General features: G+C 49.5%; 1 protein-coding gene across 2 annotated transcripts in view; it reads right to left on the bottom strand.

Moving 5' to 3' along the window:
• Nucleotides 1-15646, bottom strand: part of DNMT3B (DNA methyltransferase 3 beta) — a 37342-nt gene that overhangs the window by 6918 nt on the left and 14778 nt on the right. Inside the window, exons 4-18 of one of the 2 annotated variants that reach the window (XM_030830912.2) lie at nucleotides 14348-14455; nucleotides 13086-13211; nucleotides 12229-12438; nucleotides 10716-10874; nucleotides 8306-8413; nucleotides 7262-7406; nucleotides 5264-5389; nucleotides 5084-5128; nucleotides 3813-3892; nucleotides 3401-3513; nucleotides 2856-3039; nucleotides 2231-2315; nucleotides 1162-1307; nucleotides 742-832; nucleotides 273-421 (exon numbers count right to left, since the gene is read on the bottom strand). In XM_030830912.2, the coding sequence (XP_030686772.1) occupies nucleotides 273-421; nucleotides 742-832; nucleotides 1162-1307; nucleotides 2231-2315; nucleotides 2856-3039; nucleotides 3401-3513; nucleotides 3813-3892; nucleotides 5084-5128; nucleotides 5264-5389; nucleotides 7262-7406; nucleotides 8306-8413; nucleotides 10716-10874; nucleotides 12229-12438; nucleotides 13086-13211; nucleotides 14348-14455 (1875 nt within the window). The remainder of the gene's footprint in view (nucleotides 1-272; nucleotides 422-741; nucleotides 833-1161; nucleotides 1308-2230; nucleotides 2316-2855; nucleotides 3040-3400; nucleotides 3514-3812; nucleotides 3893-5083; nucleotides 5129-5263; nucleotides 5390-7261; nucleotides 7407-8305; nucleotides 8414-10715; nucleotides 10875-12228; nucleotides 12439-13085; nucleotides 13212-14347; nucleotides 14456-15646) is intronic. The other variant, XM_060285120.1, reaches the window with a different exon arrangement.

The raw sequence follows: 15646 nt of genomic DNA, 5'->3' as shown, positions 1-15646 counted from the left end.
CTCTAGAGCAAAAAATCTCCTTCATGATGCCTCCAAAAGTAGGTGATGGTTTCATCATCTGACTTCAGTGGGTTTGGGGTGAGGTGAGAGATCAAATGTTTTCCAAGTACTAAAGAGAACCAACCGACTCCATTCCATTACTCAGACCTAGCCATGCCCTCCATGGGGAACCCGGAAATCATTCCCAACACTGGAAATACCCTACACCCCCATCGCCAGCAGGGCCTTCATGCTCATGTTATCTTGACAATCAAGACCCCGGGTCCCCTCACCTCCAGGAACCGAGAGATGTCCCGCTTGTCGCCAACCTTCATGGCCACCACATTCTCAAACATCCAGAAGAAAGGCCGGTCTTCACCCTCCTTGGGGCGTGTGTAATTCAGCAGGTGGTAGAACTCAAAGAAGAGCCGGCCTGTGCCCTCTGAGCCCACAAAAGAAAACGGCAGAGCCAGGTTCAAACCATTCAGCTCACCCCTCCATACTGAGGCCAATGGGTTCCCGATGACTAGCTAAGGCTGATGCCTTACTGTCCCTTCTCCCTGCCACCCTCTGCAATGACAGGCATCAGCACTGCGGTACTCATTTGTATCTCTGGGGACTGGGGAGTCACTATGAGGCATGAACAGAGACAACAGGTAAGTTTGGCCAGAAGCTAACAGCTCCTTCTCAGCCCACTCCTCCTGGACCAGCACTCAGGGAACACAGGGTCTCTTGGGACCACGGGAAAGAAGGGATGCTCACCATACAGGCCTTTCCTGGCAGGGTTCACATTTGAGAGATCATTGCATGGGCTTCCACCAATCACCAAGTCAAAGGGGCCCCATTCTTCAATCTGCAAGAGAAAAACAGTCCAGGATGGGGGTGAGGATGGAGAGATGAACAGCCTGGGTTCCAGGTAACCAGCTAGAAGGAAACCCGCTTCTAGGTCTTGCTTGGTGATTTCAGTCTCCCAACTCTACTTTTGACCCAAGAAAACCAAATGCTCAGGATACGCTAAGATCTAAATCATTCTGAATGATTTCCAAGTTGCGGGTTTAACAGTGCAGCCTGATGGAACCAAACCTTCTCTTCTGCCACAACCCCGGGCATGGAGAAGGTGGCAACGTGGCTGTGAGGACGTGGGGGACTCAGGGAGTGGAGGAAGAGGGGGGCTGCCCTCACATTTTTCTTTGTGATATTCCTGACGTCGTTCACGTATTTGATATTGCCCTCATGCTTAACAGTTCCAACGGCGATGGACTCTTCACATACTTCGGAGGCAACATATTTCTCCACTTTGATGCCCAATTCTTTGAGGACCAAGTACCCTGTTTTGGGGGGGGGGGTCGAGGGGGAGAGAAAAGACATCAGGGTTGTCCGGCCGAGGGTCCCTCCTTTCAGTGACGCTAAGCCATCTCCAGAACTCAGACCAGACACAGCAAGGCCATGGCAGTCCTCAAGTGGACCCCTGCAGATGGCAGGGTCTAACCCTACCTAACTGCACACTGGGCCCCCCAGGCTCTCTGCGGAGTTTCATGAAGAAAATATGTATATATAACTGGTATAGCCCACTGACAGCATTTATTAAAACTGACAGGCACATAGCCAAGGCCCCCCATCTACCGCCCCAGCAGAGTCAGATACATGAATGGGTATCTTCTCCAAAACCATGCCGAGAAAAAAAAAGCTTTAAAAGCTGTCAGTGTTTTAGGCAGGCGGACACTGGTGAACAAATAGAAGTACAAGTGATGCTAAGTGCACAGCAACTCATTCTCACTGCTTCCTGCTCTAGGAAAAGGGAAATGCTCCTGACAATGCATCACAGGGCAGTTCTGACAATGAAAGGAGTTAAATCAGGCAAAGTGTCCCGGGGCAAACATGCATGTTGGCTATGCTTATTCTATACACGGGAAACCTAGAGGAAACGGGAGGGTACAACGTTAGAGATGTTAGGAGCAGAGTTGCCCAATTAATAATCCCCAATATATCTATGCTTATGGAACGGAAAATAATTTTCCAAAATTCCTGTACATAATAAAAAATAAAATGCAGAGGCTAAAATATCCATGCCTTTAAAAAGGACCAAAAGCGGACCAGGTGGGCGAAATGGTGGAGAGGTTTGAGGAGAGAAACAAGGAGCCAGTGGATTTCTCAGAACAGGTGACCAACAGGTACTTCCCAGGGGTCTTTCTTGACACTGACAACGGACACCTGGATCAGGTGAGCATCCCCAGGTGAACTCCTAACTCACCTGTCGCAATTCCGTCAAACAGGGACAAGACTCGAATGGGTCGCCTTCGGTTTGCGGGAATCGCAGGGTATAACTTGGGGGCTTCCTGCCAGGTTAAATAAAGAGGTCATGGAGGTCAAGGTGTGGGTATGGGGAGGGGGACTCAAGCTCTGGGAGGAGGAAGGGCTGGCCTTCCTCTGAAGGACACAAGCCCTGAGCTCTGCCCTTTCTTCGCTGGGATGCCCTGGGGAGCTTTGGCACAGATGGCCCTTCTACCCTTAGACACGGAACAGATGAGGCTCTGACACGGGTGCAAAGTCACCCACAAAAAGACACGTGCTCCTCCATGAAATTGCAGCCCAGGAAAAGCCATATATGCCCACTAAGACTTGGGAGTAGGTCACAGGCTTCCCTCCCCTCTGCAGTTCCACTGAGACTAAGGCTGGGTCAGTTCCATTCCTATTTCTTCAGCAGGCCCTTGAAAAAGCCAAGCCAAGAAGGAGGGGAGGGAAGAACACTGGAGCTGCCTGGGAAGCGCACACGGGACAATTAGCCGGGGCTCCAGTCTGAGGCTCTCAGACGCTCCTCTGTACAGTGGAGCTTTGTTTCCGTGAACTCCACGGACTGGGGCGGGTGCCAGGCTTACGTAGTCGAGCCCCGGGTCGCTGGTGAAGAAGGCTTGCAGGCGCACACTCCAGTCCTTGCGGCGCCGCAGGATGCCATGGCAGCGCTGGGGCAGGCACATGTAGCAGCTCCAGGGCTCCTGCAGCTTGGCGTCCGCTGCCGTGCCCGGGCCCACCAGCACCTCCAGGCACTCCACGCAGAAGCACCTACGCCGGGTAGCGGGGAGGAGGGGTGCCTGTCATCAGGCGGCTCTCCTGCGAACCCCACCCTCCCCACGGAGCTGGCGTGTGCTGGCTGAAACCCTCTCGGGCCCCCAGTTGCCCTTCCCCATGGGCAGGAAGGCCCTGTGTGTGAGGAACAGCAACCTCTCCCTGGACACCTGGGCGCCCTCAGTCCACAGGCAGCTCTGGGGATCCTTCTCTAGCCCGCTCCCTGCCTTTCTTAAACCCATCCCTACATCCCAGTTCTACTTCAGGGACATAGAGACTTCAAGGACAGGCCCCACAGATATAATACTGACTCCGGGCCCCGTCCCCAGGTCAGCGAGGCTCCAGTCCCCGTGCTCACCGGCAGCAGCTCGTGTTGCTGCAAAGGAGCAGCTCGCGGCCCTCGCAGCACACGGTGCAGTAGGACTGGTAGCCGTCGTCGTCGTACATGTAGAACAGCTCAAGGAACCGGTCCTGGCAGCCAGAGAGAAATGCCTGTGAAATCGGAGACCAGGGACCTCCAGGCCCCGCTCGCTTGCTCACTGGCGGAGGCCCTAGAACGCAGCCATAGAACAGGTCACGGGCGGCCTGCTCTTTACAGGGACAGCTGGCTGGGGTCTGCGGGGCACCGCCCCTCGGAGTGAAGGGTGGGGCGGTCGGCCCCACTAGAGCCTTCCCGACCGCCTACACGCAGGTGCTTCATCCTAGGGAAGTGCAGGGAAGTTGAGAAGAAGGGAAGGGGCAGGAAAGTCCAGGGTGGGGATTGGTCTTACCCGGCATGTCTGGCAGAGTCCACCCTCAAAGAGAGGGTGGAAGGACACGGGGTTTTTCCTACCACAGGACAAACAGCTATCTGTAAGAAAGACAGGGATGCAGCTTGTGGCAATGACAGCCCCAAGATCAGCTGCTGAAGCCTTGTGTCTCTGTTCTTATTGACTCCACGTTAGGAATATGCCAGAGATTCTCCACCATTTGTTCCTTTGACTGTGCTTCAAAGTTGCCATCTCCGTTCCAGAGATGGAGAGGCTAAATCGACAGCTCCAAGCAGAAGGTCCCACAAGACGGGCAAACGTCTGACCCAGAAGTGGGGGGGCAGGGTGGTGTCCACAGAACAGAACAAGGAGCAGCTGTGCCGGCAGAGGAACCAAGCTTGGAGGGTCTGGTATGAAAAATCTTTAAAGACTCTTTACAGACTGGGACTTTTGGAGAATTTGTGGTGATGCCAGTTTGCCTGTTGTCTCATCATGATAGGACTTGCCCGTGACCAATCCTACACAGAGCCATGGCTGGAATTTCAGAGCCCGGGTCCTTTTACTATAGGCTATCCTGTCCCTTCACATCAGCAGGTCTTACTGATCTCCATCCCTGACCAGGTGGACCGGGCCTGCAAAATAAATACCAAGCACCCCCTGCCAGGAAGCAGACAGATGAAGGAATCTTGGGGGATAGGAGGATCATGGGTCCAGTTCCCAGAATCAAAAGGGCCTGCTCCAATTGGGGCTCCCTGGGTCAACAGCTCTGTTGTTTTCCTACCCAGCACCGACTAACCACTTACTATTTGTTGACTAAAGGACATCGGGCTGAGGAAGCAATAGACAGCTGTCCTCACACATTCCGAGTTCCATTAGATGAGTACTGGGCAGTTTCGATCCCAGCGGAATTCCCAGCCAGGGCAAAGAACCAGAGTTGGCTGGAGAGTGACAGTGGTGAAGTGTGCCTGCCTTTCACCCCAAAGCCAGTTGCAGTGCTTGTTCAGGGGGCTCATGAGGCCATAGATCATGGTTTCAGGTTTTGGGCTCTCCCGGCCCAAGCATCCTCATTTCCATTCTGTCCCCAGGCACACTTCCTGCTCACTGATCTTAGGAATCAGCCTCAGTGAAAATCAGGCAACTCATTCTAAGTAGCATCTGAGTAAGATGTCCACGCCTCGACCTGAGGTCAACGCAGAGTTGGGGGTGGACCTCCGCCGGGCAGACCAGCAGGCCTGGAGCACAGGCTGGGAGCACTACCCAGGCAGGGAAGCCAACCAGGGATAGGGCCTTACCTTCGAGATTGCTCTTGTTGTTGGAAACATCTGAAGCCATTTGCTCTGTTTAGAAAAAAGAAGGGGTGAGATGAGGTCGGGGAGCCTCTTACTGATCATCTACGCCCTTGCGGGGTGGTCACTACCTGCCCACTCCACTTGAGGATGGACCGCCCCCCAGCCTCCTTGCCCCACAATCACCTCGACTCTGGTCCTCCTCTCCTCGGTCTTTGCCATTGTTATAACAATTTGTCTTGAGGCGCTTGGCTGGGGGGCAGTAGTCAGAAGTGGCGGAGTCGTCAGCTGTGCGTCTTCGTGTCTTGTTCTCTGTGAAAGGTGGGGAGAAGGCAGCCATGGCTGGGTGGGAGGAGGGTGCTGGGAGGACAGGACCCTGGTTGCTATGCCTGGGTGCCGGCTGCATCCGGCCATGACATGAGTCTACCCTGGGTGTCTCAGGCCCCTCTATGGAAAATTTGCATGAGGATGTAATTTAAAACTCCTCACGTAGCTAACCCACGTACAGGGTCTTCAACAGCTGTAGTTGCAAAATACATGCTCTAGACCCAGCACAAAGACAATTAGACACAGCTCAGTCTATAGATGAAACCCTGACACTGTCTATGATCCCCAATGAGCTGATAGCCACATGTAGCTACTGAGAACTGGCAATGTCACTTGTATGACTGAGGAACTGCATTCTACATTTAACTTCTATGTGAATTTAAAAACTGCAATTGATCCAATTAACTAATTCATTTGGAACAAGTTGGACATTTGTGAAAATAGACATCAAGTATTTCTAATGAGAATTTAGAATCCAAATTGAGATGTTCTAAGACACATCAAAAATGAGATATTGAAAATAGGGCTAAAAGGTCATGTAAAATATCTTAATTTTTTTTATACTGACTGTTAGAAATGCTACAATGTTGGAAATAGATTAAGTGTATGATGAATATTAATTTTACTCTTTTTTTAAGCTTCTTAATGTGGCTACTAGAAAACATTTAATTATATTAGGTGGCTACTGTTTATATGTCTATAAATTCCATTGTATTTTTATTCAACCTGTACAGTATAATCCATAAGGGACATGGTTAAGTTTGACTCTGACCCTAGGAGAGAAAATTACACAGCCGTTAAAAATCATAAGGACCCTTTAGTGAGAAAATGACATTTGACAGTGCTTATACGATAAATAGAGAAATAAAGGGAAAGCAGGAATCCAACCAGTGTACAGAAAGAGCTGGAAGGACGTGCACACCCAAAAATATGGCCCTAAAGGGCAGCTGCGAAGGTTGGAGTGAAGGGGCAGGGGTAAGAGCTCAGGTTGACTTTTAACAGATTTGATTCTTTTCCAGTGACCACTGTGTATGCAAAGAAATTGAAAGAAAGTGCAGAGAAAGAGTGCATAGTCAAAAGATGGGGAGGGAATACCGTGTTTCTTTGCTTCTAAGTTCCTACTGCCTGCACGACGAACCTTCGACTTATTAACCACTTTTGGCGGGGAGGGACAAAACAAAACAGAAAACACTGCGTTAAATATAAGGATTGTAGGACAAATCCTGGATTTCCGGAGAGTGACAACAAGAAACCACAGATCCCTAATAATGGGGGAAATGCAATACTGGTCAATGTGAGGATAGATGATGCCCGTTTCTGAATGGAGGTGACATAGATTTTGGGAGTTTGTAGGGTTTTTTTAAAAACACATTCCAAGTTTTCTCCAATATGCAGAGCTTAATTATTTTTTCCTTTAAAAAAAGATGCTAGTGAAGATTCCATCTTGACTCTGTTTACTCAAGCTTTAAGAACAGACTCAGGGAGGTGCAAGAGGGAAGGGATATGGGGATATACGTATACATTATAGCTGATTCACTTTGTTATACAGCAGAAACTAACACAACATTGTAAAGCAATTATACTCCAATAAAGATGTAAAACAATTAAAAAGTAAATAAAAAACAAAGAACAGATTCAATCCCGGTTATGTGTACTTGACCTTTTGGCAGGAAAGTGTCCAGTGAAACTAGAAAAGGCTAGGCTGTTGGAAAAAACTCACTAAACTAAGGAGCCAGCCAGGGCCGACCGGCTGCTGTAAAGCCGGGGTGGGATGGGAGGCAGCAGGGGGTGACTGCATCTCCCCAGGGTGCTCCCACCAGCAGAAGTAGGGGTGCTGCCACAGGGAGCCATTCCCACCTGGTTGCCTGTTGTTGGGTTTGAGGCCCTCGACCCCGGTGGGTTTAAAGCCCCCGTGGGCCCACTCCAACATGGGCTTCAGCTGATCCTCCAGCGAGTCTCCAGGGCTGCTGGGGAAGGTTTTGCCAGCCCGCATCCTGGCTTTCTGCCGAGACAGAGAGAGAATCTGATGAACAGGAGGGGCGGGTGCTTGCCTGGCCCCACCCAGGGATGCCCCTTGCTGGGGCCTGCATTCCCCTTTACACTGGGCCCTTTCATAGCCAGACAGCTGTCCTGAGCTGTGGTATGTGACAGCGAGGAACGCCCTGTGCAGGGACAGGCCATGGGGGGAGCGTTAAGTCTCCCCACACAGGCACCAAATATGATCTCTTCCCTGTAGGGAACTGGAGTGGTCAGCTCTCTCTCGAGGGTAGAGGGTCAGAATTAGCTGCGTCACTTTTAGCTATAGGAGAAGCATCAGCCAGCACTGTCTCATGGCCTCTGAGAAAGCTCCAGGTTTCTTGTTTAATTTCCCTAATGAAGGTGCGGAGGTGTTAAGTCCTATTTCAGAAGCACCAGGACTTACATGTCTAATTAAGCACAGAGCTTATCTCATAAATGCTGGACAGAGGACACTGATCTTTTCAGTTGCAAGTCAAGGTAGAGGAAGGACAGAGCCTGACGGATCCCACGGACAAGGGGAGGAAGCAGCTGACCCTCAGCAGCTGCCCATTCTTGGCCTTGAACCACAAGCTCTGGAAAAGCTTGCTCACTGGTTCGAATATCGCCTCCTACCTCCCAGGGCTCCTCCTTCCTCATTCAGTGGGCAGTTCAGACGGAGACCAGCGGGGAGCTGGGGTAGCACTGGGAAATCATGGGCAGATTCAAATCCCTTCCTTCCCTTCCCAGCACGGCCTGTCAGGCCACTGTCTTTCAACCTCCTTCCTCCCTGCTTGCCCCAGTCCCCTCCAACCCATCCTTGGCCACACCGAGTTAGCTTTCTGTATGTTTCTTGCGTTAACCCCATTCTTGGGGCCAGGCCCTAGCCACCCACCACCATGTTACCTCCAGAGCGTGGTACATGGCCTTCCTGTAAGAGACCAGCTTATTGAAGGTCGCCAGGTTAAAGTGCTGGCTGAACAACCCCAAGGCCACCAACTTATCTGCTGGTATCTAGAAGAGAAAGCCATCGTCAACATTCACCTACAGCCTGTGTCTCGGGTGCCCTGGGTTTCTCATGAGCTTATTCCTGGGGATCAGGTTCACAGATATTTTCAGAGCAAATGACTTTCATGATCCCTGGTGTGACCCCCTTGCAGCTCAGTCTTGAAATTCACCACAGATGCTCCGATTTTAGGGGTTTTGCACATGTTCTTTCCTCCTTCGTGAGCATGACAGATAGCTGTGATTACTATTTACTGTCTACTTACTTTAGCCTTTTATTAATTGAGCTAACGGATGTGTTTAGAGAACAGTGCCTGGCACAGACGACGCTCTTTTTAGTAATCGTGACTTGGTGATACAGGAATTCCACTGGGGCTACAGATCCATATGCTACAAGTCTCATCCCCAAGTCCCCAGGCCGTGCGTGAACCACTTGGGTTGCCAATTATGAGATGAAACTGGGCGTTCAGGTTTCAGAGCTGACAAGACATGTGATATTTCATTCTCCCCAGTGCTGGCACTCATGCTCCCCTCTCAATCTCTAAGCCCAACCACCCATAGGAGTGTTGCCGCTACTGGTGAGAAGGGACTGGGATTCAACACGGTTGTGCATGGAAATGCAGGTGCTACCCCAATGCCAAACTGCTTCAGTAGAGCAAGCGGCCCAAGCACCAGGCCCCGTATTGCAATCCCATCCCATAATGCTAACATAACAGCATCTTAAATATTAGCATCAGACGCAGTCTTGCTAAGTCTTGCTAAGCACATTTTATGTCTCACTGGGCCAAAGCAATTACAAACACTCCATGTTTTTTTTCATTTCATTGCACACAAGTCATAGCCCTGCAATTAGATGCTTCAGGGAGAGCACAGGCCCAGGACATTTGTCCTTCAGCTCCCTCTGCTGGCCAAGGAGGACCTCTGTATGCAGACGCTCCCCATGAGGGATACTCCAGGTCATATTATTCTTGCCCTTTGAGAACGTCAATGTGTTAATGGCAAATGGCCCAATTTATGGGAAAACTAGAATCTCAACTTGAGGCCAAGTCCCACAGATGTACTAGCTGGCCCTTCATTCCCACACCTGCCTCCACCCCAGCCCACTTGTTCTGCTGTTCCTCACCTAACCTCTGGACACATTGAGGGATGTGTCCTCATCATCAGGTACTAACAGGTACTAATGTTCCTGTGTCAACATCACAGGAAAAGTATTGTTTGCCGCATTCTAATCAAAACCTGGAGGTCTACGAAGGTGTCTTCAAAAAGGTGTAAGAATCAAAATAGCCTGATTCATCCCCAACATAGACTCTCATCAAGAAAGATGAGTATTGGGCTTCTCTGGTGGCGCAGTGGTTGAGAGTCTGCCTGCCGATGCAGTGGACACGGGTTCATGCCCCGGTCTGGGAGGATCCCACATGCCGCGGAGCGGTTGGGCCCGTGAGCCATGGCCGCTGAGCCTGCGCGTCCGGAGCCTGTGCTCCGCAACGGGAGAGGCCACAGCAGTGAGAGGCCCGTGTACCGCAAAAAACAAAAAAAAGAAAGATGAGTTTTACAACAGGACAACTTTCAAAAATATATGTACATGCAAAGAAGCCAGACACAAAACAGTATATATTATATTATCTACATAAGTTTGTGTATAATCCAAACTAGTCTATAGTGATAGAAATCAGAACAGCGGTCACCTATGGGGATGGTATGTACAGGGGACGTACTGCAGAGGTCGAAATGTTCTATATTTGGGTTGAGATATTGTTTACATATGTGCATACATTTTCGAAAATTCATTGAATCATAGATCATTTAAGATCTATGCACTGCACTGTAAAGCAAATTTTTATCTTAATAAAGTATTTAAAAAATATATATACACAAAAGGTGAGCTTTAAATGGCTAATATCAATAATCAAGAAACACTGAAATCACCACTCAAAGAACTTTTCCATAACTCTGCCCCTAGGACTAAATGACTGAGTCAGACACCCCTTCCTGTCTCTTCCAGGCTTCTCCACTGGAATACTTTGAGGGTATCTTCCCAGGTGGCCACTCCTGCCCCTCAGAATTCATACTGGTGACTCTGCCACAGAGAAATGGACCAACAGAGCCCAGGTGGCCATGGATCCAGAGCTCTGGGCCTGTGTGAGCCAATGAGCAAGGTAAGTTTCTGTCCTCCTTTTGGACACACAGAGTCACAGAGTCTCAACCATCTGCAGAAAGCAGGCCGTTATCTTAAAAGGCAACTGTAAAAGGAAGGGAAGGAAAACACTGTGGGTCTGTAAGCTCATGAAAGCTCACCCTGCCCTGGACTCACCTCGGAGAACTTGCCGTCGCCAAACCACTGAACCCACCGCATGCCAGACATTGCCTGACGCTTGGAGGTGGCCTTCCAGGACACCACCATGGCAGGCCACCAGGAGAAACCCTTGATCTTTCCCCACACGAGATCCCCTATTCCAAACTCTTTCCCGTCCTGCAAGAAAAACCACATGAAGGAATCGCAATGAGACAGACCAGTTGGGCCAAGGAAAAGCCCTGCCTGTCCCACTGACCCCGACGGCAACTGCCTCGGAGTCTAACACAGGGCTTCCTGCAAGTGCAGGCAGAGTTCCTCAGGAAATTCCCTACCTCCAACACTTCCTGGTTGAAAATTCAGTGAGAATGGCTTGAAAATAAGGGGCAGAGCGTGGGCAGGCTTGCTTATTTGACAGGAACGTGGGGTTTTTTATATTGGATCTATAATATGTAACCTGTAACATGTAACCTAGTATCTGGAAAGATATTAACTGAAAACTCACAGGAAGTAAGAGAGTGAAAAACCTGGATATTCCCACCACAGGCCATCAAATGGGATATTACAAAGCCGTTAAAATGCAAAAAAAAAAAAAAAAATTTGGCCGCTTGCACATAAAAACTTGCCATAAAAGGTGAGATGCCCATGGAATCATGCAGGTTATTAAAATGTATCTATAAGATCTACTCTGGGACTTCCCTGGTGGCACAGTGGTTGGGAGTCCGCCTGCCAATGCAGGGGACACGGGTTCGAGCCCTGGTCCAGGATGATCCCACATGCTGCGGAGCAACTGGGACCATGCGCCACAGCTGCTGAGCCTGCACCCTAGAGCCCGTGAGCCACAACTACTGAACCCATATGTCACAACTACTGACGCCTGCGTGCCTCGAGCCCAAGCTCCGCAACGGGAGGGGCCACAACAGTGAGAAGTCTGTGCACCACAGCAAAGCGTGGCCCCCGCTCGCTGCAACTAGAGAAAGCCCCCATGCATCAGTGAAGACTCAATGCAGCCAAACATAAATTAATTTTTAAAAAAAGATCTACTCTGAAGTCATGTACATGGAAAAAAGGATTTCTACATGATATGTGTACATACATATACACATGCGTATGTAGCGAAGCCCGAGTGAAACCAACAAGCTCAACTGGTTAATTATGAACAACCCTAGATGGATTACACAATACAATGGATTATAGACATGAAAGTGAGGCAACTCCAGTTCCTAATAAGGGAAAGAAGCAGATCAACAATTGTATATGTAAACATGATGAACAGAATTATAAATTATATATACAAGGTATATATATCTAGGTACAAAGATGTCATGTTCAGAAAATCAGTAATCCGATGGTAAACTAATCTGGTGCTTGAGTTATGTCTAGGAGATAAGGATACAGCAAGGACCATGTTGCATATGAAAAATGTACTTGGCGAGCGAATTCAAATATTATGATAAAAGTGACAAGAACCGTAGTAAGTCACCTGTGGGTAAGTGTTCCCTTTTCCCTATATTCAGCCCTTCCCCAGTGGTACCTGATACTCAGTGCTGTCTGCATCTCTGCCCTCTGCGTCCACCTGCGGTGACTCCATGCTCTCCTGCTGGCTGTCCTGGGCCAGGCGGGCATAGGGCGTACTGCTGCTCTGGGGCACCACTTCATCATCTGTGAGGTCAATAGTGAGGTAGGGGCTGGCAGGGGACAGCCATGGCGCACCTGCCGATGATCCTGTCCGCCGTCTCAGGGACTGTGGACAAAAGGACACATGGCTTGGGCCACAGCAGACCAGGTGGGTGACCAGAGACCAGTGGTACCCCCAATGGCTTCCCAAGCAAGCAGAAGTGAAGCAGAGTGAAGATGTAAGTTAATGAAACAGAGACCACCAAGGATGGTTTTCCAGGGACAAGTAAGTGTCCCTTAAGTGGCGAGAGAAAGCAACTTCCTTAAGGACAAGGACAGAATCAAGGACCAAGTCAGGATAACAAGTGATGCTCAGAGAGGGCTCCCTGGTGCCCAGCTTTGCAACAGGAGTCGAGAGTTGCTGTAACCCGTGGGGTTGCCTCAAGAGAGTCACTGAAGATACTAAGGAGACAAGACAGTTCTGGAATCAGTGGTTTGAGCTTTTTCCGAGGAGGAGTAAGAACCCAGTCAACAGGGAATTCTTGCATTCCCACCACGGTTCCATCCAGGGATCAGGCCAGGAGAGAAGTCATCAGGCTTAGGAAGAGCTTACCCAGCACCCGGGAGAGAAAGGAAAGGTAAGACCCTGAAAGGGTGGTGAGTGTGAAGAAAGGAAGCAGGTTATAACAGCGGCCACTTTCCGTGGTGTGGTGAGAGGGGCAGATCTTCCAGTTAGAGACTGGGGGCAGGGGTCTGAGTGTCCGGGGAACCAACCCTGGTAGCTGAGAATTCCACGGGGGACTCCTCCACGTGGTTGCGGCCCTGCCGGCCTCGGGTGGAACGTGGGGAGGGCCTGTGCCTCTCCCGGCTGGAGGTACTGTTGTTATTTCGAGTTCGGACCTGGAAGCAAGAGAGGATAAGCACGAGGCCTTTGGTGAATGGAGGCTGGGGTCTTAGACAGGGGGCCCAGAGGACTGGGCTTGGGAGGCAGCCTCAGGCCAACAGAAGTGAACAAGGTGGTCTAGCAGGAAGGGATTCTGGACTGGTTACTTCCCACCCAGAAACTCCCCAGTCTGTGGGATAAGGGATCAGGGTGGCCGGCAGGGCTGCCTGACAATCTACAGCAGTTCCCACTCTGCCTGGCACAGCTGAAACTGGCACCTGCAAATTGAACTGAAAAATAAAATCCAAGTTTACTCTCAATCAAACACTTTTCTTTTCCAAAAGCATTATTACTATTGTTGCATTCCTCCCAAAGGTACTGGATCATCAAGACGGATGAGAAGCCCTTATGCTTCCTTCTCAAAAATGGCATGAACTTGGGTGTTGCAGACCTGTGTTCAAATCCTGCACACAAGAGTTAATGTTTAACCTTGAGTAAACTACCGGCGTCTTCTGTCATCTGTAAAAAAACGGGATGATACACATCGCATGGGTGAGATTATCAACTGCACCTGCCATGGTCACCGAGTGTCAGCCTGCTTTCTAACAGGCTGGGTGACCATGAGCAGTAATTGCCTTCCCATTTCTAGCTTTTAAGTCACAGAATCCAACTACAGAAGCGACTCCCAAAGGTAACGGGCAGTTGAATCATCTACCTGCAAACTATCACCCTTGGGCACTTCTTAGAGTGCTTCCCAAAAAAGTAGAGAACTGCCATGTGAAAACCTTCACAATGATAATTCATTAGCTTTGCTATCATTTTCCAATTTCAAAACATTTGTTCCAAGTTCCCCCAGGGAGGGCTTCCCTGGTGGCGCAGTGGTTGGGAGTCTGCCTGCCGATGCAGGGGTCACGGGTTCATGCCCCGGTCCGGGAAGATCCCACATGCCGCGGAGCGGCTGGGCCCGTGAGCCATGGCCGCTGGGCCTGCGCGTCCGGAGCCTGTGCTCCGCAGCGGGAGAGGCCACAACAGTGAGAGGCCCGTGTACCGCAAAAAACAAAAACAAAAAAGTTCCCCCTGGGAGACCCTGGACCAGGTCTTTAATGCAGGCTGACGTGTGGCTGAAGTGCCTTGGCTTAGGGCTGGCACTTACAGCTGGGCTTTCTGGCCGAGTCCTGGTTTCACGGAAGAGTTTTGGCATCACTGGAGTGTCGGAGCCGTCTCCATCTTCCCCTTCGCCATCTCCATCGCCCGTCAGATCCTTTACAAATGAAACATTATGAATTTTAGGATGTCATATAACCAAAATAGTTTTAAAACGAAGAGCCAATCATATAGAAAACAATCATAATATTGGTCTGAGTGACTTAAAAAGATTTTCAACCTCATTTTGTTCAAAAGATATTTTGCAGTGGCTTACCACATGATCATGAATTTAAGAGAAACCTTGGTGGAATTAGAAAACCAAAGAAACGGTGTCAATGCAAAGTGCGTCGTGAAGCCTTCCGTGCCCACACCATGGTTAGACTAGCTCGCTGTGCACAGCAGGGAGACCTAGGGAGACGCAATCTCCACAATTAACAGTGTCTGGGAGAAATCACAGGCTCAAGGGAGATGCTTCTTGCTACAGTGACCAAGAAGAAATGGTGCCAATCCTGTGTCAAGTGCATGTCCCATGCTGCACACCAAACCCAACAAAAACTGAGCATGAGAACCAGAGCAGTGGTGAGTGGCTCGAGGTCTTGCCGGAGTGTTAAGAACTTGACTTTCACTTGCCAACTAAGGCCTCTAGTGAGTCCGTTCCTCTCTTTAAAATGGGTACAATGGTTCTTCCCTTATAAAGGAACAACAGGCTTATAATGAGAATCAAATAATGCATGCTTGCCCAAGGCAGGGCACAGAGGAAGTGCTCAGAGGCTAAAACAGCTGTTCTGAGCCTCTGATCCAGCACTGGCCCTTCCCAGTTCCCCACACAGCTCTCATTCCTCATCATATGGGTGCCCACTTGTTGTCCTCCACGAGGATAACAGAAGCTGTATGAGGGTAGGTTTTCATTGGTCCACAACTTTTGTCCATGACTTTGTCCCAATGCCTGACACTGGTTCTTTGAAAAAGTAACCGAATGGACAAAACTAATATGATTAATAGGAAAACAGAAGGCGTAAATAATGTCAAGAGTGGAAAAAACATGGAAAAACTATAACTTGGAAAAAACTAATCAAGCAGAAACACTGATATTGCAACAAGTGGTAAAAGATATTTCAGTGATTGTTGCAAATCCACTAAAACAAGCCAGGCAAATTCTTTCCAACGTGAAAAAAATAATCCTTGAGGCCACATGGCCATACAACCTTGCTATCAAACCGGACACAGATATTATTACAAGAAATAAATCATACATTCATTTTACTCATGAATAGATGCTAAAGTACATCCAATCTAAAACATACCA

The sequence above is a fragment of the Globicephala melas genome, chromosome 15, assembly GCF_963455315.2.
Source record: "Globicephala melas chromosome 15, mGloMel1.2, whole genome shotgun sequence".
In the NCBI taxonomy this organism is placed as follows: Eukaryota; Metazoa; Chordata; class Mammalia; order Artiodactyla; family Delphinidae; genus Globicephala; species Globicephala melas.
The sequence above is the reverse complement of the archived record's forward strand: the minus strand, read 5'-3'. Positions and strand labels throughout refer to the sequence as shown.